Source organism: Eurypyga helias, unplaced genomic scaffold (genome assembly GCF_000690775.1).
Source record: "Eurypyga helias isolate BGI_N326 unplaced genomic scaffold, ASM69077v1 scaffold5436, whole genome shotgun sequence".
NCBI lineage: Eukaryota > Metazoa > Chordata > Aves > Eurypygiformes > Eurypygidae > Eurypyga > Eurypyga helias.
Window position 1 is genome coordinate 23,495 of NW_010254563.1, and position 24,309 is coordinate 47,803.

Consider the following 24,309-nt stretch of genomic DNA (forward strand, 5'->3'; position numbering starts at 1 on the left):
GTGGTTTATCTGAGCTTAATTTTATAAGCTATAGGGATAGCATTAGATGAAAAGTTTCAGGACCCCAGATTTTAACACCAGACCCCTGATTACTGCATTATAAGGTTGTACACTGTATCATTAATCATATAAATCCCATCTTCCATTTCAGCCTTATGTATTATTTACAATGAGCTATGTTCCACTTCATGACTTCAATATAGCCCTCCATGATTTTACTGTCAAGGTTAATACACTATCAATAAAACCAACTTGTCAGAAGCTGATACTTAATGAGAGTAAAAGCCAAAGAGAAGGAGGATTTCAGCAATGTTTACGTTGGGGTGCATGAATACCACATAAGAGATGCCCATGTTCTTGGAAACAACTCAATAACTAGGGGCTACATTTTCCTTTAACTGGGTAAAGGAAAACAGAATTTATCTGAACTATTAAAAACTGCACTACAGCATTTAGAGGAAGCTCATCACTTCAGAATAAATTTGACATGAAAATTCATGTAGTCTGAAAGCAACACAAATGAAAGAAAACACAGGGAACAGCTTGGAGCGTGCTAGAAGGGTGAACTGCAGAAACTTCACAAGGAGAAATACAGGTGTAAAAATTTCACCTAGAGATACTTTACTCTAAGACCATGGGCCATGTACATCTCTGGCGTGTTGGTGGTGTGTTGTGATGGATGAGCTGTACTAAACCTCGCCACAGCAGTTTCAAGATGTTACTGATTATGGCACTCGATCGTTATTACAGCATTAGCAGAGATGGGCCAACACCTCCGCTGTTAGTTGCAGAGTGGGATGTTCTTGTTTAAAATGCTGATGAAGGTGGACTTAAGAACCAGGGACATTCATGAGTACTTCACCTTTTCTGTGTGAAATGTGTAGTAATGTTTATAAAATATATAGTATCTTGGATGCAGTCACATTTCTCGTTCTGATCACTGATCTAAAACTTAAATCTGTAAAAGGCACCGTTCCCTAAAGTCACTGTAGGGACCTGTCGATTTTAACATGTGATTACTGCAGCTGATGCCTTATAACACACTTCAAATAAATCTATTTTGATGTTGTTCTGAGTAATGAGTAACTGAAACATTGTAATACTCAGGTATCTTTGGAAGAAGGACAGTATTGTAATAAATCCAGCCAGCAGTTCCAGGATCACAGTAGAGAAAGATGGAACCCTCCTCATCAGCCAGACATGGTCGGGTGACATCGGAGACTACACCTGTGAGGTCATTTCTTTTGGAGGAAATGACTCCAGAATGGCTCGACTAGAAGTGATGTGAGTATTCCATCTTCAGTATACGCTCTGTTTGCTTTCAGATATACTTGGGCATTTTTGTAGCATTTCATTTGAAGTGATCTGGGGAGTCTAAGTTTGGGGTTTTGATGTGGTGTTTTTTTAGGGGAAATTAATCCAGATTCATTCCTCTATTAAATTTGCCTTGAAACGTCCTCCCTTTTGCATGCTGCCATGTGGCTTGAGCTTCCAAGTGACTGGAACTTTGGAAGTTACTTCCAAGTAGCTGCATCTCTCTGAATTACTATACGTACTACCTGTCTGGTTGGGTGATTGAGCTCAGGGGATGGCGATTAAGAGGTGGTAGCCCCCTTGAAGGCAGTAACAAGTGGGCTACCACAGGGGACTGTAATGGGAGATGCCCTGTTCAGCATCTATTGGCGATCTGGAGGAGGTGTTGGAGTACACCCTCACCACGTTTGTAGGTGGTACAAAATGGGTGAGGGACAGTTGGTACACTCAAGGGGAGGGTCACCATTCAGAGGGACTTGGGCTGAGAAATGGGCCAACAGGAACCTTATGAAGTTCAACACGGACAAACGCAGCATCTGCATCTGGGGAAGAATAACCTTTAGCAGCTTTACAGTCTGGGTGCTGACTGGCTGGTAGCAGTTCTGCTGGAAGGAACCTGGGGATCTTGGTAGACAGCAGTTGGACATGAGCCAGCTCTGTGCCCCGGCAACAGAAAAGGCTAACAGTGTCCTGGGCTGAGTGAACACGAGCAAAGTAGATTGATGGATGTGATTTACCCCCTTTTATTTGACACTTACTAGTCTGCATCTGGGATACTGTCTCCAGTTTTCAAGACCAGACTGAATAAACTGGTCTGATCTCATGGCTGACCCTGCTTTGAGCAGGAGATTGGACCAGAGACTTCCTGAGGTCCCTTCCAACCTGAAACCTTCTGTCATCCCATGCAGTAGGGCCTTCCCATAAAGGCCAGGTGCTCTGCCATGATGCCAATGTTCTAAGAAAGTGTCTTCCTCCTCCTAGTATTTTTCTCTGTTAAACATATATCAGAATAGCTGGTCCCTAGACAAGCATTGCTTACTCTTGCGTTCTCTTTATTCGTTGTTTTCAGGGGAAAAATGTTTTTATGTATTCCTTTTCCTTATTCCTAAGGATCTTTAATAGTAAAACAAGAAAATGTTTAAAGTGCAGTTCAGTTCTGAAAAAGGATTATAAAAATGTCATTATGGGGTTCCATATTTTCTATTTTTGTCATTCATCTGGGATAAAGTGCACTTGCATTTTATTTTTATCACTAAAAGCAACAGCTGTGGTTTTGGTACATGTGTGGAGCAGATCAAATGGATAAGAAGGTAATGTTTTATGTAAACTTTTAAAAAAATATTTACTTGAGTAATGCCACATGCTTTAATTTAACTAAAATTGCATCTGTTTCTGCTGGTCATGCCTGATCTCTCTGAGAAGATGGCAACTTCTGCTGTTGGCAGTGTAATGCGTTCACCTCCGAGATTTGCTGTGCAGAGGGCTGTTTGATACAGCATTATTCTGACAGTGCCAAGGCTAGTTCAGATGCCCATTTTCAGAGAGCGGTCATACATTCTTTCTCTAATTAAGCACTCCTCAGCTCTCCTCCTGGAGTGTATTTTACTGCTGGTTTGAATCCAAGAGCAGAAGACAATTCAAAATATATTGCTACTATATAACTATACTTGCTTTTCTCTCAGGCAGTTTTTGAATGGAGGGCAGAAAATTATGGAGTAAAGACTGAAGAGAGTGTTAAAACCTGGACTTAGAAGCAAAGCTATAAAATATGTGCTGAACACTTCAGCAGTCTGACCATTTCTTAATCCTGAAGAGCTAAAGATGCCCTGTGCAAGGCTGTACAACACGGTGGATGTATGTACTTGCAGTTCCCCACTGACCAGCCAGGAACTGTTTTATATTCCACAGCATTTGGGGTAGAAGTTAGCTGGGAGAGGCACATCTTGTACGTTGCTAAGGCTGCCCTTCTTGCACCCCAGCTTGTTCCAGTTGTGTCGACTGGCTCTCCATGCACTGGGACTGGCTCTTAATCTCGTATCTCCGTTTCCTCCCATGTTCTGTTGCTGATCGCCCATCACCTGTTTTTCCTGGAGGAATTAAAGAAATCTGTCAGACCCACTCTTTTAGAGGACTTCAGTAGCTGATAAGTCACTCACTCATACCTTGAATTGTGACATTTTATTTCAAAGTAGTGCTGCAGGTAGTGCAATAATGCCAAAAAACATTGCATTGCTTTGCAGCTTTCATCATTATCGTTTGGCTCAGCCGCACAAATCTGTGAGAAATAGAGATACATGATACAACAGAAGTGAAATGAAGAAGAAAATATGTGCAAAGGAAATGTCTGAAGTAAAGCTTAAATTAAATTCTAGCTCGTATACAAATGACAGATCTATAGCATTCCCTATTCTCCCCGATAATTCTCTTGTGCAGAACATTAACAAACAGGGCATGTACATTCCCGTCGATGAGCACTTACACTTCAGTGCCTTGAGTCGCACTAATGTCAAGCAAATGTTCAGAGGAGGCCTCTCAACCAATTACAGACTGGAGCAGTCTACCAACGGGTAATATCGTAGCCTACCTAGCTTTATCTGACAGCTCCAATTGTCTCACCACCTTCTTTCCCCCAGGAACCAGCATGTCCCTCCTCTACCTCTGGGCATGTCAAGAGAAATTTCCAAAGGCCCAAAGAAGTTTGTTACTGACTTCTGTTCAAACTGATTCAATTCAAAACCATTGACCTTCAGGCTGACCTTCAGTTATTTAATCTCTGAGTAGTCTGGTTTTCTAATCTGTGAAAAGAAGGAAAGAAAACTTTTTCTTCCTTTGTCTTCCCTTGTTGGAAGACAGGCCTGGGGAAAAAGGTACTGTTTCTTGGTAGAACAACATACGCTGATAGCGCAGCGTGGCATACTCTGGTGGTGCAGGCAGGATGGATCGTTTTTCTGAGCGTGTCTATGAAGAAATAAAATATTTGAAAAGGAAAGCCGGAAAACTAATGAAGAACTTGCTAAAGTGCAGCCAAAGGTTACCTTGCTCATCAATTTTGCACTGATGGTACTTGGGCACAGAAACTAATTGCTAGTCAAGATACTCTATTCATTCATTTGTCTTCCCTCTAAATGTGTTTATTCTTCATGTACATCACTTGATTTGATTTGCACGGGGTAAAACATTTGCGAGTGATGTTTCCCTTCTGCAAGAGAGAGATTTTAATTTTTTACTTTTTTTTTTTTTTTTCCCTCCTAGCTGAGCTTCTCAACTGCAAATACAGAAACATTTGCAGGTCTTCAGATGATGAGCTTGTGTTTTTCTTGCATTCTTCCATGTCATAGGATTTGATCCTGAAAATAATTGTATGCTATGAAACATTCCAGCTTCATTTAGCTTACTTTTATAGTCCTGTAAATACCATACTGAAATACGTATAGAGGAAAAAATGCTTGTTCCTGAAGCTGCGTGAGCTGGGTTATCACAATATATCAGTCACCTGCCGGGAAACTGTGCCGATTCCAGCTCAGAGTATCCTGAGGGTTCTCAGTATATATAAAATATGCAGAATTACCTCTATCTATGCCTGATGATACCTGCTGCTCAATATCAGCCTGTCTACAGTCCATATTAAAGAATCTCTTTGTTAGATGAATGTGACTGAAAAGTGCGGTAATGCTGCATTGTTGGAAAATCAAAGCCCTGTACAAGCCTCTGTTATGTCACAACATATAGTAAAATCTTTTAGGCTCTTTCTCTATGCAAAAATATGGGGAGGACAATGTAATACAAAAATAGACAATTTATTCCTGGCAGCAAGTTCATCTTCTTTCAGTTCTCTTTCACCAGAGAAAGAACTATTATTGTTCTGCCTTCTTCAGAAGCAGGAGAGGGGAGCTAACCACTTATAATAAAACCCAGTGGGTTGCCAGGAATGCACAGTATTGCCTTTGTCAATCATTTATACATGAATTTTGATACCCTTTTCGCTAGAGTATTTGTAATTGCTACTTCTTCCAATTTCTGCCCGATATATCCCATAAAAAATAGCTTGATTACGAAAAGTCAGTAAGACCAGTGCAGAGTAACAAATCAAATGATGTCTCATTACAAACATACCTTCAGATGGATCCCATATCCCTCAGTTGCAGTAGCCCATCTCTTTTCCTTTCTGCAGCGAGTGAAAACAGGAAGGATGTTGAACTTGAAAATATATTATTCCTTCCTCGCTAGAAAGAAAACTTCTATTTATTTTTCCAAGCTCTCTATTGAGATGTCATCCAAGAAGTAAGGTTCACTGCTGAGACTAAATGCACTTGATACTCAAAAGAGAAATATCACCCAGAAATACACTCGGAAATACATTTGTGTCTCTTCATCATTGAAGGCTTATCAGAAATGTAGGTGTTTTTACCAAAAAGAAAGCATGAAATTCAAAAGCCTTTCCCAAATTCAAAAGCTTTTGAGCTTGTGGTGACCACGAAATGAAATAGGAAACAAAACTGCATGCTCTGGGACTTGGAAAGTGTTTAATTTCAAAAATCCACTTTGTTATAGGCCTATGAGAGGCAAAAAACCCTCAAAACTCATGGATGCCTTGCAAGAATCTGTCCTTTGTTTAGAAATTGGAGAGGATTCTTTTGCAAGAGAGACTGGAAGGTCCTGAGCAACAGATGACATCTTTCTTAATTTAAAACATTGTAAACTTTCATGAGCAAAGCCATCAGGGCTGAGTGCTTCGTTAAGTTTCCTGCCTCAACTTCTTACCAGGTTATTAGGTCCAGCAGATGAACCATCTGCTTGTGAGTAAAACTTGTCCTAAATCAGGTCCACCATACATCATTTATGAAATCGGAGAAGGCGCTTTCATAGACTGACAAGAAAACTTGGTTAATCTCTCTTGCCTTTTTAGTAATCCCCTCTTCAGTCAGTGTCTCTCTAATTACCTGCTGTTGGGCCATTTTTCTCAGAAATCTCTCCAAACCATGTCTGGTTTATTTCCCTCAGCAAATAGTCTGCTTTTAGCTAATTTTATAAAACACTCTATGTGTTTGCTGAGTGAATTTTTCAACTGCCCTCTGGCAGTGATGAGCTGACTCAAAACATTAGGCTTTCTGTTTTGAATATGTATCATGTGCAACTAGCTAATATTTCTCTCCTAGATTGTCACAATCACTTCATGTTTTTTTCTTGCAAATCTTCCATTTTAATTGCTTTGTCAGAGTCCCCTCAGGTCACCTTGCTGGCTATGCCATTAACCCTGGGCTTATCTATCAATTACAGATTTAAAGTGCTCATATACACGTTTTGCTGTCATGCTAAGTTAGTTGTGGAAAACTTGCCTTCATGCAATTCTTCAGCATTACAGGAGTGAGCTCTGAAGATATCCTATATTGAAAAACCTTCATGTATTTCCTGTTTGGGGCTGCAGTGAACAAAAAGATGATAATGCTGGAATTAAACTTCCATTATCTGATGAAGGGCTGTTCTGTGCCCTGTGTGTTATTGTCCTAAACCTCATACCACTTTCTAGGTGTATCGGAAGTTGAGCAGTTCTAATCTGAGGTCCTTCTCATTCTGAAGAAGCGTTGAAACTGCCATCCCCTGCAATGATTTCTTGGGTGTTAGCAGCAAGGAAAAGTAATTCTCTTAAAGGAAATAACAAAACAGTGGTCTCTTTTGGGAACGTGAATATTCATGATGGTGGTACTGGTCTCATTTATCATCCCTTCCATGGTATGTAGAAGCAAATGAGAAGGAGAGAAAGTGCAAGTGCTTGCTAAAGTAAGACTTACTATTTATTAATCTCTGCTTTTGTATACTACAAAGAGAGAAGTACACTCCTGTGCTGAAATGTCTTTGTAGTTTTAAAAATTTATTTCTGTCCAGGTGTGTTTCTTAGGTACTTGTTATGTCTGCCTTGGGGGATTTGAATCTGTAAGCACCATCTGTTGCTGTTCGGTGTGGACACATATGGCTAAAGAATACGCTATTAGCGGAGATAGGTGTACTGTACGGCTGCTGCAGCTCACGCCGCTCGGTCTGTCTGAACAGAAACTGCCTGTTGCCTTCACGCTGCTGAGGGCTTACCATTTTCTGTCAATCTAAGAGAATAATCAACTAAACCCAAACCCTAAGCAAAAAACAAGCCCGTGTTTAAACTCGGTTTGTGCTTTAAAAAACATGAAAATGGCAATGTCCCCTCTCCCCCAAAAGTCATCCGAGACTTGTACACTGAGAGACTGAGCTGTGAAGTCTTTTTAGTCGTGTAGCCTCTGTTAATTCAGCCCTTCTGAACTTACGGGGAAACAAGATCAGTAAATGCACACCCTGAAAATACCCTGAATGTATACCAGGAATATTTCTTTAGTTCCCAGAAAAGAAGTTACATGGGGATGAATTTGCTGTGAGCTCCTCAGCCATCCCTCCTACGTTGCTCCCTGTGACCATCGTCTTCTGGAAGATGCTGAAGCCACAGCCCATCTCAGAGCTCTTCCCCACAGGACCTGGTGATACATGAAGTGGGGTCTGGGAATTCTGCGAGCCACGTCGCAACACGACGTTTCACTTTCTTTGCTTCAGTAATTTCCTTTGCCAGCTTAATCGCAAAAACATTTTTCCAACCAGCTTGCTTAGGACATAATGAATAATTGTAATGGGGGTTTAATGTTTATTATAATTTAATGTTTTATTCAAAATTAAATAGCACACTTCTGTAGTCCCTGGGTAAATAGCCATCTCATAAACCCCTACCCCACACTTCTACAAATGACAGGCTTATTCTGCATTTTGTCTTGCAGGTCAGCTGCCCTCTTACTTTTTCCAGGTCCTCCTCTTCCCTAAACTTGTTTATCCAAGATTTTGCAGTGTTGTGTTCAAAATCTTCTTCCATGGGGTCCATACATACTCTTTGCTGTGCCTGATGGTTCTTCTAGCCCCAAAGCGACCATGTCTGTGCGTCAGAAGTCTGGAGCCTGGTTGGTGCTTGCCCAGATCTAAGTTGAGAACGTAGTCAGCCTAAACTCCTTGTAATTAAGGCATCTGGAGCAAGTGATTTAATGAAGTTAAGATCTGAATCACACCCGGAGGTGTCATTCCATGTTTACTACTGAAAGAGCCTGGGGTCGTTGTGCTGCCAATCTGGTTAGGCCTTTGAAGTCAAATGAGAGGAGACAAGACTTTGAGTCTCAGGTTTAGCCTTAGGAAGCATCAATCCTTCTAGCCTAGAGAGAGATGGGCAGGTGAAATGTCTTCCACTGCTGTTGTCTCATTATCTGTGTTTTTTTCTTACCACTCTTGGGCTCTTCCAGCAACCTTTTATTTTTTGGTGCTGACTCCACAGGGTGTAGCCATCATAAACATGTAAACAAAAGTGTTCAATTTTAACAGAAAAATAATAAAACTATTGTCTGGCTCTCCATATGTTCCTCAATGTTCAAGCAGAAACCTAAATCCAGGATATATTTACTGTTCTGGCTTACAGCCAGAGTCTGTATTTACTCTTGTGAGTGGCTAAGGAGTTGCGGTTTTTAAGTAACTGTAAGTGGCATGATACATTACACCAGAAATTACTATGTTTTTAAATTAAGCATGTGAAGTACCCCTGTGGCTTTCTGCCCTGGCCAGAGCAGATTAGCAGTGGTGTTTGCTGAGGAAGGGCTGCCCAGAGCTTTCCTGGGAAGGAGCAGTAGGTTGAATGGGTGAAAACTGGCCCTACTTGCCTTTCCTTCATTCAGATCCTTGTCCTCCTTAGGAGCCAGGATGAAAAACAGCAGAAATCAGGTTCAAGTATAATGGCTGAAGGGCTCTTAACTGCTTAATACAGATCAGCATTGAAGGGATGCAGCAGAATTTAGTTTTCTCACTGCACCATGCAGCCTCTGACTTTCAGCCAATGAGTACAAATGAAATATTTTTCCACAAATTGCCTTTATGTGCAGAAATTACACATTTTAATTGAGCTGCTGTTTTATTTTGGTTTTGTTATGTTGGTTGGTTTTGGTTTTGTTTGGGTTTTTTTTTAATGCTTCAATTTGTACTTCCATGGGGTTTCTGCAGGCATTTTCACTACATTTTCTGGTTGGGTGCTTCCAGAAAAATCCTTATTATAGGAAGGAAAGATTCTACCCATGACAGGATAAACCTCAATCCGCAAGTAAATCAAGCTGTTCTGTAGCCTAAGAATACATATGGTAATTTTGATTAGTAGCTCTATATAGATAGTGTCAATGTCTTCTGCTTCCTTGAGTATGAAAAATTCCATGTTAAATCATATCTCCCATGTGTTTTACTGTTCATACGTATTACTGCTGTCACATTGCTAGGACATCATTGTGTGAAGGGGAAAAAAGTGAGAGAGGAAATTTATTGACTAACTTGTCTCAGTCAAAAACAGTATGAAAATTGGCTTTTTTCCTCATTTAGCAACATTTCCATTATCTGTTCTAAGCATCAGCCTTGGGACTTTCAGCATAATTTTTTTTTTTCCAAATAGGATAAAACTGTGAAGAATTCAGAGATGTCTTGCATTTATTTAATTGTACAATAGCTGCTGGTGGTTTTCTATCTATCATCATATAAGTCTGATGCCATGTGCGTTTAACTGTCTGTGAGACTGTAGCTGAATGAAATGTAGATTGATTTTTCTGTGCTGTTTTTTCTCTCTTTCTCTTTTCCTTAACAGTGAGCTGCCTCATTCCCCTCAGAATCTTCTGGCCACTCTAAATTCCTCCTACAGCCGCAGCGTGATGCTCTCCTGGGTGCGTCCCTTTGATGGAAACAGCCCCGTTCTCTACTACATGGTCGAGCTCTCTGAGAACAGTGAGTAAAGTCAAATACATTTCAACCTCATGTTCTTCTTAATTATTCAGCCTTCTTTCAGACTTCCCTCTACCAGAGCTACTAACAAAATTCTACTGCTGTTTGCTCAATGAGAGATGGTGCACACAAAGGGGAAGCCCTGGGTTTTAGGCCCAGCTGTTCACTCGCTGAAAGGGTTAAACAACACGAAGCGGCCCTAGATGTTGGATTTGTCATACAGAAAAGCCTTAGTTCCACCTCCAGCATTGCCAGCTACACTTGAGGCATAGCAACTCATTTGTCAGTGCTTCTGTTTGAGATATGTAAAATAGCAGTACTTTTATTTCTTCCCATTGATGTTTTTTGCTCTCAGTTTGTAGATATCCTGAAGCATTTAGAGCCCAAATTTTGCCTGAAAAATGCAGGCATGTGATAATATAATGGTCTGTCAGAGGAACAAGCTTGGATGTCAGTAGCATCCCATATCTTATCTGGATATGGGTTTATGTATTTTCTCTGCTTTTCCCAGGTTAACACCCTTCTTTTTAGGTAGGTGTTTGAGGGTGCTTAACTATAAGATATCCAAATATCTAGCTTCATGGGTTACAAACTGATCTTTGTGAATTGCCACTTCTCACAGTCTTGTCATGCTGTATATCTGATCTTTTGTGGCTCTCAGTTTGCAAGGTTATTCAAGGACACTGCTAATGCCTCTTTAGGAGTTGATGGAAAGATGAGGTTATATGGAAATCGGTCACCTTGGCAATACTTTCTAATCTCTATCACCCGAGGAGCTGGAAATCCAAGCCTAACAATTGATTCTTGATGAAAAAATTAAGAGCATCACTTTTTCTGACATGTGGAAATTAGTCACTGCATAACTGAATGTGAAACAGTCCTGATTTCTGATTATCCAGAGAGTGGCATTTTGTTTTGCCACACAGAGAGCTTGAGATGAAACTTGAGCTTCAGATCACATACAACCCTTTTGCTTTGCAGGCTGGAGTGCATAACTTTTCAGATGTGGAGGTCCCAGAACTGATGATCTTGACATCTGTTAAGCAAAGTGCTGTTTTCTAATCCTAGCAGAAATCCCAAGTCAAGCCCAGAACTGCTGTCCTTAAAACAGTTCTTTCTGAGCAGAGAGTCCTGATTTTTTTCTTACCAATGACTAAGAAAATGCAGTGTTCTGCACTCACACCCCTCTCTGCTTTTTTTTATCCTCACCTTCTCTTTTATGGTCACTCTTCTCTCCTTCCCCTCCAGACCAGTAGCTGCTGCCTTGCTTTTCCTTACGCATTCCTTCACCCAAGGACATTACCCTTGTGTTCCATGATTCCCAGAGACTTTGACAAAGCCCAGCTAATAAACTCCCACCCTGGGAACACGATGCAAAGGTACTAGAGCTGTATTTACACAACGACAGCGCAGAGCTGGCCGAACATACGCACTTGGGTCCTGCGCTGGGCTGTGTTGATTGGGAAGCGGCTCACTCGGTGCCAGAAGTTTGAAAGGTTTTCAAGTGCCTCTCTAGCAAGGATGCTTTGCAGTTGTTCTAGTGTAGGAATGGGGTAAATGTGCCATCATTTTGAAAACGCTGTAATTCCTTCACTGAAATTTGTAGACGGCTCAGCAGAAATCAACAATAGTTCTCCAGAAATCATGCGGACAGTCCCTCGGAACTCCGCAGGATCCTGGGCACCCTTGCTCTCTCCATGATAGATCCAATAATTTTGGCTGATGGCATTTCAATCTACCGCTGAGAGAGTCTCATTATCACAAATCAAAGGTATATGTACTTCAGCAAGCTTGCAGCTGCAAAACCCAAACACAGACCAGGGCTGTTGTGAACTGAGCATCTTGACTCCCAGAAATATTTCAGATCTTGCTGTCCTTTCAGTTTTTATTTACTTTGCTTTGATGTACAGTCTCTAAATGGTAACTCGTAGAAGTAGGACAGGGAGAAATCTAAGCTCTTGAATATTCCACTGTTGCTGTTCTCTCATTTCGAATGTTGTTGCTCAGCTTTACAGATGCCAACGGAAGAGTGGAACAATGTTAACAGTGACTTTGGTTTGGAGAGCTGACTTTAATGTCTGCACATTCTCACTGTCTTGTTTTGGTTTTTATTTTCTTGAAGGGTTTGGTTTTTAGAGTTATTTTGATCTCAGTAGTGCGAGCTCAATATTTAGTTTCTGCAGACCTCCCACTCCTTTGGAAAACACCACCTTTCCTTTGTTCCCCACCCCCATCCCAAGTGATATTTGTGCACGAAGCCGACCTTTGATCTCGTGTAGGTATAGTTTTGTCTGATGAGACTGTGTAGGATCTCTCTTTGCTTTTTGAAGAAAATTTCCTTTCGGGTTTTCTGTTGGTCCTGTTTTTGCTGCAGAGAGAGCAACTGTCACGCGCTCCGCGTGTGCCCTCCCTGGGCTCATCCGCTTGTCTCTGTAGCACTGTCACTGCCGGCAGCACTGCAAGCTCCTTAACGCCCTAATCCCCGTTGCTTTCGTTACATGTAAATGTGAGGGAGGGGCATCAGAATTATGATTTGCTTTCCAGTTAGCAAAGCTGCACCGGAGACTTTGCCCTTAGTTCTGTGAAATCTTAATACATGGGTTTTACTTTGCAGTTACAGGTGACAAAATGTACCCTTGTTTTGGTTTTAGCTGTTTTACTTTAAATAATTTTCGAATAGCTTCAGGATCCATTGCAGGTTTTGAAGCACGGACCATAAATGAATATATAATAACGGTGTCTGTTTCAGAGAAATAGCTGAAGAGGGTTCAAAATAATGAGTGTAAATTTCAGGGGACTAATTACTAGCTGCATTAGACAGAGGCGTGTCACTCCACCTGGCATGGATTAGAACTCCTTTTCATTAATATCAATTCAGTAAAGAGATATAAAACCCTTATTTTAATTAGGGGAAAAAAACAGTAGCAGATCGTGCACATAAATTGCTGGAAATATGAACGACTCTAGTCACCAAGTCACCTAGTTTTTCAAATGAATGTATTTGGCACAATGCAATAATTCTCAAATTACAAGTATTCACAGTAGACCGTGTCTGTGGGTGACTTGAGACATATGGCCTTAACATTTGGGGGCAAATTTATAATCTAATTTGAAAAACACATTTCCAGGGAAACAGAGTCATTAGGTATTCCTGCCCACACAGAGCCAGGAATGTGAACCTTCATTCGAAATAAGATTTTCAAATACATAGTACCATGCATTGCTGTCATTTGCACTAATACAATTCTTGGATGTTTCACAGCCTGTTTAGCCCCTGTTGTTGATATACCTAGGAATTCCCGTGCAGTATCTTCGTGGAGCTAGAAGGGGATATGCTTATTTTATTTCAAAGACATTTAGATTTCAAGGATTAATCAAAAATTATTCTAAGGAGTCTTTTGTCTGAAGAAATGAATTAATACTTACAGTTCTGCTGAGGACAATTAAGATAAAAGCCCATTTTTGGTTTATTGTATTCTGGGATACCGTGCCATGTGATGTAATGATATAACTCAGTTTCATCACGTTGTGCCAATGAGGAGATAATAAAAGCTCCTATGAAAAGCATCTATACACGCTTAACTTAAAGCCTATTAATTTTCATACTCAATTTGGTAGGAATATTCAAATGACAGAAATTGAGCACATTGATAAATCTTTGCAGAAATCAGAGTAGAACTGTGTTGTTCATTATGACTGTGACTCGGATCTCAGGCCATTGGTAGACCTTGTGGAAGTCCTGCAAAACCATTTCATTTTTATTTGAACTTTTTGCAATTTCATATTGTCATTAAGATTTGAAAGATGAATTCAGTAAACTCCATCTCTACAGCAAATTCCAATACTGCTCTCTATGCAAAACCCCCTGGAGAAGGAAGGAGATGGAAATGTGCTCCAAACCTGCAAAAATCAGCTTTCTGCAATAGATCTAATCGGTAATATCAAATTAGAGATGATTCTTGAGGAATTTGCAGTTAATGCACGAGTTGTAAGGTAGATAGGGAAATACAGAAGAAATGTCTTTTTCTGAGTGTCCAGTGTTATTAAAAATATTATGAGTGCATCCAAAAACTCTTGACAGAACAAACGGAATTTCTAAAACCCCCCAAATCACATTGTAAACTAGAGAGTAGCCTGTGAGATTCTTCATTTCCAATAAATTAACTTGGAGAAGCAATCAGAGTTAATTCAAAATACCCAATATCCTTAAGACGATAGACAGCTAAACATGGAAGCTTTTCAGACAGTAGCAATTACAGTGGAAGAGCAAGCAAGCAAAGCCCAGAGTACATTCTGGGCAGCTTAAGTTAAACGAAGGATTAGCACAGTCTGTTCAGTCTAACAGAGGCTTATTTAATAGTTTGACCTGGCAAGTCTTTTGTCACCATGGAGCTTCTCCAGGCTTCCTGGGACAGGCGAGCGACAGGCAACCCCGGAGGAGAAGAGAGTCGGTGTTGAAAATTTTATGGCATGTGTCCGTTGTCAGAATTGCTCTTCTCTACCATAAAACCAGCTTCTGTACAATTCTGGGTTTTGGTGTGTATTTAAGGAGGGAGAACAGCCTTTGGAAATGTTTAGTTTATTGATTGTCAAAAAAAAAAAGACTTGACATTTAAATTTTAAAGATACTCTGCACACTCACTGTATCCACTGCTCCATGAGTGAGCAAATCCTCCCCAAACCACTTTCCTCTACGAATCAGAGTGCCCAGGAGATGAATAGGCTTCGTTTATATTAGTTTTCAGTTTAATCTCTCTTCCTGCCAGATCTTTTATCTTCCACCAGGAGAGGAAAAGAATAAATAAAGTATTCTACAGATGCAGCATATAAACAGAGCAAAACCCCAAGGTGCTGAAGAGATTAATAGGCCCTGTTGTTGAATCAAACTGCTCACTACATTGAGCTGCTTGGGTTAAGCACTCTCAGGTGGTGTTTACACTAGCAGTAAACAAATGAAACTGATGTGCCCTAAGAAATGGACCACTACCCAAGTAGCTCTTACAAGGGTATTTCACTCTCTTGTTGGAGTCTGCTCTTCCATTTTCCTCAGGAAGCTGCTTCAGGCAAGGTACTAAGTCAGCCATACCTTAACTTTGGCAAACCTTGATCTGTTTCTGTGCGCTCTGGATGTAACGAGGTGAACAGTTGTTTGTGAACTCTCAAGAGAAGCTTGATGAAATTCAGAAGGAACTAAGGTGCAAAAAAAGCTGACCTAGATAGCATAGGTGTGCTTCCTCTAAGGTCTTTTAAAAGAATTTCAACATTCAGCCAAGATGGATTGCCATCAAGATCTTGCAGCTGAAGTGACTGTTGGTAAATCATCATCAGCTGGTGAGGACAGAACTTGGCTGCTGTGCAAATGTCCCTCTCCAGCATTCTCAGTATTCTGCCGTGTCATTTTTCCTGTTAAAAAAAGACTTTGTTCTCAGAGCCTTTACTGGAATAAATGTATTTTGAATAATTCAAAGATGCAGTGTTTATTAGCCGAACCGGCATCACTCCCCAGAGAACTTAAACTTGGTGAGGGATCTGTCAGAAAAGCACTAAATTAGTAGTTTACATCTTGGTGTGAAGTTTAGCAGCATTCCACATTTGGGACATCTCATCTTCATTTTCAGGCAGACGTCTAGGTGACCTGCCAGGAACTGCAGTGCACTTCTGACGAGCAACACACACAGAGAATGCTGCCAAAATCTACAGCTAGCTCCTCAGCAATTTCCAGAAGTGTTAGTAATTTTGAGCAGGGAGCATGAAAACAGCTGGTATTATTTAAAAACTGAACAAATCTTTAAATTAGCTGATTCCATTGCTGTACTGTTGCAACACAGACCAAATGCCACCTCTGCTGGACTGTATCAGTCCTGACTTTGGGGAGAATATAAGACACCAAGCTAGGAAGAAAAGAAGGTAGGATGTTTAATTTTCAACATGTTTCATTTCTGACCTCTTTGAAAACTTGAAAATTTAATTTGGGCGTCAGAGGAGCTCAGTACGTCAAGTATGTGAGCTGACAACAAGGGTTTTAGAGTACTGCCAGGGCTGTTTATACCAGGGAATCTTCCTAGGAAATGATTAGTCCAAATGCCATCTACTATCTCCAGAAAAAAAAAATTGCAGACATGTAGAATTCGCAGCAGAAGCTTTCTCAGGTCTTACAGCAAAAGGCTGATTTGGCAGAGAGTGTCACGCTTCTACACCTGCTTGCAAGCTGGGTAGGAAGATATTCCAAACTGCCTGCGAATTTCATTACCGTCCCTCCACCAGAGCCGCTCATGGGTGTGGTGTTGTAATGGCCTGCCAAGCAGATGGGTTGTGAAATACACAGCCCATCTGTCTTTATCATGCTTGTTTCCTCTTTTATTAAAATGTTAATGAATATAGTTTTTATTTATTATGCCATGACATGTGCAGCATCACTTTCCAGTAGACAAATGTGCAATCTGCATAACCGTGTGGGCTGACAGGAAGGTTTCTTCTGCTGAAAAGAAACTTCTTCCCAAAGTTCCTCTGAGGAAAACCAGCACAAAGAGCTCTGAGCAGTCAGAGGCGTTTTCTCACTTCTGCAGGGCTTTTAACAAGCACTTCCATCTTTTTCACATGCAAATTATTCCAACAGATTCTCCCTGGAAGGTTCACCTATCAAACCTTGACCCGAAGATGACCGGTGTCACTGTGAGCGGACTAACGCCAGCCCGGACCTACCAGTTTAGGGTGTGTGCAGTTAACCAGGTGGGAAAGGGCCAGTACAGCTCTGAGACCAGCAGGTACAGTAAAAATAAATGCCTGTGTACTGAAAGTGCAATAACTTGGAATTGTTGGGACAAAAAAACCTCCTGATTGTTTGTGAATTAATACAATACAGTTACCTTTTGCACAATAATTGGGGAACAGCAGAGTTTGCCTTTCCCAGGCCTCTGGAGAGTGCTCTGCAGCTGTCAGTAATTGGTGATGGATAATGGCAATTAGGCAATGCAGGATATCGGCACATGATGGGAGAGGTGCCCTCATATTTCCAGAGTTGAGCAGAATCTTGGAAATTTTGTTTGCTCTTGTGTTATGCCACAGCAGTTAGCCCGGGAAGGAGTACAGCGGTCACCCAATCATTGCAGTGTCACTTCTGGAATTCACCCAGATGCGACATAGAAGGATGGCTTCATCAAATTTTGTTTCAAATGCATCCCCCTTCTTCTGTGAACCAAAGCTTGCTGTGAGCTTGAATTGCAGAACAGCTGAACTCTAAATGGCTTTTTCAAAATGTAGGAGTTTGATATGAGATATATTGAAAGAGCTGAAAGAAACAATTTGGAAGGAGTCACAGACACTGGACCTGAGCTCTAGCTCATTCAGGCTTGTAATCTTTTTAAAGAGTTGTAGCAGCCTGGGTGATTCAGAGAGAATAAGGTTACCTCAGCTGTCTGTCTTGTTGCTTGCTTAACTGATTTCCTATTATGTTGATTTGTTGTAACTATTTCATGCATGTCTTCAGCAGTTTGATCAGTGTTATATTTCTTTCTAGTCATCAGACTTTGATAAACGAAACGGACTCACATGGAGGGGATACATGAAATAGAAATGTCATCTATCTTTTATTGTTATGTCAACACCCACCTCCATCACATTGTTTTGTACTTAGGTTGATGCTACCTGAGGAACCCCCCAGCGCCCCACCTAAAAACATAGTGGCCAGTGGGCGCACGAATCAATCTATCATGGTCCAGTGGCAACCTCCTCCCGAGAGTGAACACAATGGAGTTCTCCATGGGTACATCCTAAGGTAAGGAATTTCCCAGCGTGGAAAGTCTGGAGCTAGATCCGAGTGCGCATGAGGGAATTCTGAATGCTATGGCTCAAGAACACTTTAATTAAATTAGAAATAGTCTTTAAATATGTTAATCGTTATTTACAAATGCTGTGGCTGCCCTGGTTTATTACAGATGAGAATATACCACTGTTCACATGGCCACCGTGGTGCAGGCACTTAACTTCTAGCCTGTCTGTACTCGAGAGTCCGTGAGCTGGGGTCTCTGCTTGCTCAAATGAACACTGCCCGCGTGGACTGTCTCCCTGTGGAGACTCTCAACAGCCAGATAACCTTTTTCCTTTTTCACAGTGAAGCGAAACACCAAGCACTGCAACTGTTTACAAGGGAAGTTGGTACAGTGCAGCCTAAGCATTGCAGATGTGTATTTGTTTATTACAATCTCAGCTTCCTGCTAGAAAGGTGAATTAAACTTGTCAAAGACACAACAGGGATCCTGCACTACGGAAGAGCAAGAATAGAATCAATAAACTTCAGGTTTGTGCCAAACAAAATGGAGAGAGGGAATGAGAAGAGGTCAGATGCTTCGTGGCACACCTTGATTTGGGTTTGAAAATCAGTTAATTCTTTCAGTCCTATCTGTATTTGTTAATGAGAAACAGATTCAGGCAGGTAACTGGGAACCCTGAACACCTCCAGTCTTTCTGCTTACACAGGATTTATTGTGTTGGAAAGAGTTTTGTGCCAAACAAAATGGAGAGAGGGAATGAGAAGAGGTCAGATGCTTCGTGGCACACCTTGATTTGGGTTTGAAAATCAGTTAATTCTTTCAGTCCTATCTGTATTTGTTAATGAGAAACAGATTCAGGCAGGTAACTGGGAACCCTGAACACCTCCAGTCTTTCTGCTTACACAGGATTTATTGTGTTGGAAAGAGTGTTGATTCCTATTTGTAATGTTTGGGGACTCAGTTATTCCCTCCTACCCAGTCCAGCTACAGCTTACTTGCTGGTTTGGCATCCTACATACCCTGCAGTGCTAGCAGCCAACTAGGGCTGCACCGTTATTAAGGAGGCATTATCTAAATTAGAGTTTTCATGGGAAACTCCCAAGCATTGCACCACCACTGACATATTTCCAAGTGATGGTTACAGCCTATTGTAGGCAGGCTGCTGACATTTTTAATAGTGTCCTCTAGACCTGCTAAAAGATAACTAAATGCTACAGTTTAAATGCCAACATCCTGTTCATGCTGTGCTCCTACTTTTGCTGGCATGGATGGAAATGCTTTTGTGATGTTAAGAGTGTTGGTGAGCTCCCAAAATAGTGCTGGAAAGTTCCTTCTCTCTGCAGGCAGAGTTGAAGTCTGTTAATCTCCCTGTCACCTGCACAGAGCTTATTACAGTGGTGAGCCACTCCTGCAAGCGCCTGCAGTTTTAAGAGCTGGACTCAGTTTGAAAGCTGTGCCAGTCATCCGTGACAGGTGGGAAAAGGTGCTTTAGCTTCTGTCTGTAGCTAGAATTCTGTCATGAGACTTGGGTACCTATTTGCACAGGGTACCAGTGGTGTTTGCACAGTTCTTTCCTTCAAACTGGCCTACTCAATGATAGGATTAATTCCTTAGCCGTTCCCAATGGGTCTTACCCAGTCTCAGCATTAAATCCTTCCAGAAAGCAATCCCATAGCCTCCTACTTCTGGCAATCTGTTGTGTTTTCTCCATATAGTGTTTTCGATAATGTTTACCTTAAGTAATTTCTGCAACAGCTATTAGCATAATTGATCCTTGTCCCTGCTGCAACATCTCTTTCCATTTTAATAGAGCATGATCATATTCATTATTCTCAATCTGTGAACATTTTTGATGTCTACATGCTTTGTCTTGACTATGGAGCAAAGAAACACTTTATTCAACAGGAATTTAAGATTATCATACAAAAGCACAACTGTCCCAAGTAATAAACCAGGCTGTTCTTACAGCAGCGTGCGCTGAAGAAAAGTCTTCCTGCACTGATTTCCATAGAGTTAGGATATAACAAAATGAAAACCACCGTGCATCCCAGAGGCCCAGTGCTCAAGACATGCAAGATACTAAATTGATGGAACACCTGATCTTTAAAAGTGAAGGTGCACTGCACAAGTCATATGGAGTATACATCAAAGTCTGTGGTGAGAAAAATCATGAAGACATGACATTTCTGAACTGGCCTGCTTCCTTTGCCCTTTTTCTCACTGGCAATATTGCATTTAGAGGACTGCCATGCTAACAGCATAATAAATTAAATCACAGGAGCACTCTACACCTTGTCTGCTAAGTGTGAGACAAAACAGTGCTGCACAAAGAATTGACTTTGCCAGGGAGCATACAACCTTCACAGGAGACAAAAGAAAGAAAAAAAGGTAGATATTGCATAGAAAAAGATCAAGACGTTCATAAACCCAGCTGAGGGCTGATATTTCTTTATTTCCATTTGTATTTCGTAAATGGAATCACACCCATGTACCGTTACAAGTATTAAGTATGCCAAAATACGGTCAGGCAAGCAGCTCCCCAGCAGAAGACAGAGGGATTGTCAGTGATGAAGAACAGATCTCTTCATAAGAGGACTTTAGAACAAAATTTATGGCTGAAATACACAAAGTCGTCTAGTTGTAGAAATTGCACCAGTTTAACTTAGATGAATTTAAAAGCAGACTGTGAGATGTCAATGAAACTGTCCGTATCAATAAGCTTTTGGTGATTACTGTGAAGCAAAAGATGAGTAAGAGTGCGTAAAAGCTGTGTGATGAATAAAAACACAAATGTTGCCATGTTTATCTTTTCCATGGAGCTGTAATGTCTTGTGCCCTTTAGTTGGTCTCTGTTTTTCGGATTTCTTTGTGAATTAGCATATTGTAAGCATCCATTGTACCGTTTTCCTAAGACAGGAAAACCAACAGTATTATTCACTTTCACAGATTTGCAAGGTTTGTTTGTTTTCCATAATTTAGTTCTCCTCCATAGTTTGGCCTAAAGAGACACATCAAAGGGGCTGTGTTTTCTGTAATACTGTTTTTATGTGGGAAGATATATTCAGTGTTTTGGCTTCCCATGTCTTGGCAGAAAGTTTGTCAGGATGTTTACCACTCATTCCTTCTCCTGGAATTCCAATCCTTAAGTCTCAAATATATTCCATCCTTATTTTAATCATGGTGTGAAGTGAATACTGGTGGAGGCCAGAGATGGCAATGCCTGAGATTCTAGAAGGTCAGAGCACTCTGAGCTTTTCAGATTTCAGAGGAGAAGGAAAAAACCATTTCTCAAGCTGATTTACAGCAGCACCCTGATAAAAATCACATCTGGGCTATTTTTTCTGCTAAATCACAGCTTTTACTAGACAAGCCACATTTAAAAAGCTGTAATTTTTCTGCAACCATAAAACAGGATAAAATGCCCGTTTTGTTTAGCCCTGAGCATGTAATCTCGGTGAGATCAGATTATAAATACCATAACAGTCGAAGACGATATAGTCTTATCAGGAGTTAGTCTGTTGTTTCTGATTATTTTTCATTTCATTTGTATAATTCTGCTGTAGCAGTTTGCATATTACCTCCTCACAAAGGAAGCTATTTCGCTGGTCAGGATATTTGCTATAATTGATACCATCCAATTAACTAGCAAATATTTCTTCCCATATGGTAGGTATCGCCTGGCTGGCCTCCCTGGAGAATACCAGTATAAGAACATCACCAGTGCAGAAATTAACTACTGCTTAGTTAAAGACCTGATCATTTGGACCCAGTATGAAATCCAGGTGGCATCTTACAATGGAGCTGGGCTGGGAGCATTCAGCAGACCTGTGACAGAGTACACTTTACAGGGAGGTAAGGAAATTGTTCCAATATATCCTTTATAGTTACAGTTTATAGTGCAGTTTCCTAAGGAGGAGATGCACTTTGTGATGGTCCTACTTAATAACCTGTGAAATGAATGGTCAGCTCAGTCGAATTTGATGGACAGCTTGGGGTAGGAAGCACTTAGAAATTTTAAATGCCCAAGCAGAGGCAAGAGGACTCTGCTACTGTCTCTTGTAGAAAAAGCTGAGTGAATTCAGAAATTATCTGTTTTTATGACCCTCGTGATGACTTGTTACCACCCTTGCAGATCAGAGTCAGCCACAGCGTAAGAAATAAACAGAGATGCTGAAGAGAGCTGGGGTCCCGTGGAATGAATTTATAGGACGTGTGACAGGCAGGGGCTGAGGTTACTCTGCCAGGAGAGTCAGAGAGAATATGACAGGGAATTGGGTTTATCGTGGTCAAGACATGCAATATTCCACATATGCCATATAGGAGACAAAAGCCGAGTAGACCAGCCGTGTTCTGATAATCACAGAATACCTTGTTTTAGAAATATGGAATAAATTGTAAGGGCACTGTAAGGAGGGAAATGCAGCCTGTGGAGGAAGTGTTTTGCAGCATTTCAGGAATGGTGCAGACGTTTGCAGAGAGGAAGATAAAATGATCTTTAAAGCCCTGATTTTTATGCTACAGCTCCTCCACACCTTTCTGGGAAGTGCTTTAAGAAGATTATAAATTACATCAACAAAAGGATATGTAATTACTTTTTACAACCAGTGTAAGGCATGTTTACACCTCTAGATTGGTATAAAAATCTGTAGGATAATTAAGTACCAGGCCCTTAAAGATCTCGTATATTCCCATAATTGCAGGATTGTGCTGGATTCTGAGCACTGGGCAGTACATGGTCTCTACTTTATTGGACATAAAACAATTAAACTATTTTAAAAACTTGTAGGTTTACAGTACATCAGTTAATTTACAATCATTGAAGAATATGTAGTTGTTTGTTAATTGTTACTAGGAGTACATTATAGCATGATTAGATATAGTTTCAGGTGTAGGGAGATCTTTAAGAAAAGATTATTCATATGCAATGCTAATTAACCACAACAATTAACGGAAGAAGCTATCCATATTTTGTCTTAGGGCATATAAAGTCTCACAGTTTAGATGAGTCAAGACACACTCAACCTCTTTCTAGAAGTATTTATAGCAGACCTTGAAATGTTTTTCTTAAAGTCTTCTCCTTGCAGCCAGGATTAATGTTTTGTATCCCACTAAAGACCAGATCTCTGCTGAGAATTGGTTTGCACACAGAATTTTAATCTCTTTTGTGAATATGCTTGTAATTCATTACTTCATTTATTTGCACATTTTAAGCTATCATAGCACCTTAACCTTCCATCTATTAAACCTCAGGTTTGGACTTCACACTTGTTTTCTTAAACCCTGCAATTGACTCTAATTTCCCTTGATATTACGTGCAGTTATTATCATCCTTTATTGATTGGCTGTCTGTTGTCATTTATAAGGATATAAATCCTCAGTTATAAATTAAGTGTAGTCAGTCCTGCATTCATATTAATCACCAAGTATTTAGACTGCAGGACAACCTGCAGTAGCCTGTTTGTCTTTATGTAGTCCCTAAATGCTCAACAGTGGGTAGGCATAGACGAAACCCTGGATATTTCCTATTTGTCCTACATCAGTCTTTAACAATAGCAGTAAATAACTACTTCACGGATGCTGCCGTCTCCTAATGAATGCCTTGTTGGGTTTCTGTTCTAAAAAGAGCTTGAAGCCTTTTTACATTTACAGTTGAAAAGGGAGGCTGGTTGGTTGATACCAGTTTAATTTGAAACTGTATTAATATCAGGTCTCTGTATGTAGAGCACTACTGTCCAAAGCTCTGCTCCTCTGTCTTCCTTGTAGTTGGGAAACCACAGGAAAAGCCAGTGGCTGTTTTCTTGTTCTGGGATGTCCTTCCTAAACCAAACCAGCAGGAGTAAGAAAAAGCCATGTGTCAAACTGCCTTGTAAATCATATTCTGATTTTAATACGAGTGGAGATAAATGTCAAAGGCACACACTCCCATCCATCCCCCTCTTCTAATACCACCACCGCCGCCTCTATTCTGACATGCATTAAATGATGTGAGCTATGCTGGCAAGAACCTGTCTGTCTGCAGGTGAAAAATACCTGAAATACCTCATATTAATCAAGTGTGCTATGCAGTCAAAGCCTGGCAGGAAATGAACCCTGGGAGCAGTTCAACCTATTGGCAGGAGCAGATCAGCACATTGGCATCTTTGTCATAGGGAATATTGACCAGCCATATAAGTTGGGGATTTATTCCAGGGCCTAGTCTATTAATCCCATATTAGTCCTCTGGCATTGCTTTAGCCACTGATAACTAATCAGCTACTCAGAGCTTTTCAAAAATCACCGACTTACTCTAGAATGTAGTCAAACTCGCAAGATGCTGAAAGACCTGAACTTGTAGAGAAACTGGCACATAACGTCAGTTAGATAAAATGTCAGAAAGACTTAGTGGCAAAGCACTGAACATCCTAGCACTAGGGTC

At 40.7% G+C, this 24,309-nt stretch overlaps 1 protein-coding gene across 1 annotated transcript in view; it reads left to right on the forward strand.

Annotated features, from left to right (window-relative positions):
• The window catches only part of LOC104510696 (protein sidekick-1-like), a gene marked incomplete at its 5' end in the record, with an annotated part of 154,640 nt that overhangs the window by 20,359 nt on the left and 109,972 nt on the right, over nucleotides 1-24,309 (forward strand). The window contains 5 exon segments of the mRNA XM_010153029.1: nucleotides 1,108-1,284; nucleotides 9,992-10,128; nucleotides 16,742-16,889; nucleotides 17,759-17,899; nucleotides 21,565-21,746. Coding sequence (XP_010151331.1) covers nucleotides 1,108-1,284; nucleotides 9,992-10,128; nucleotides 16,742-16,889; nucleotides 17,759-17,899; nucleotides 21,565-21,746 — 785 coding nt within the window.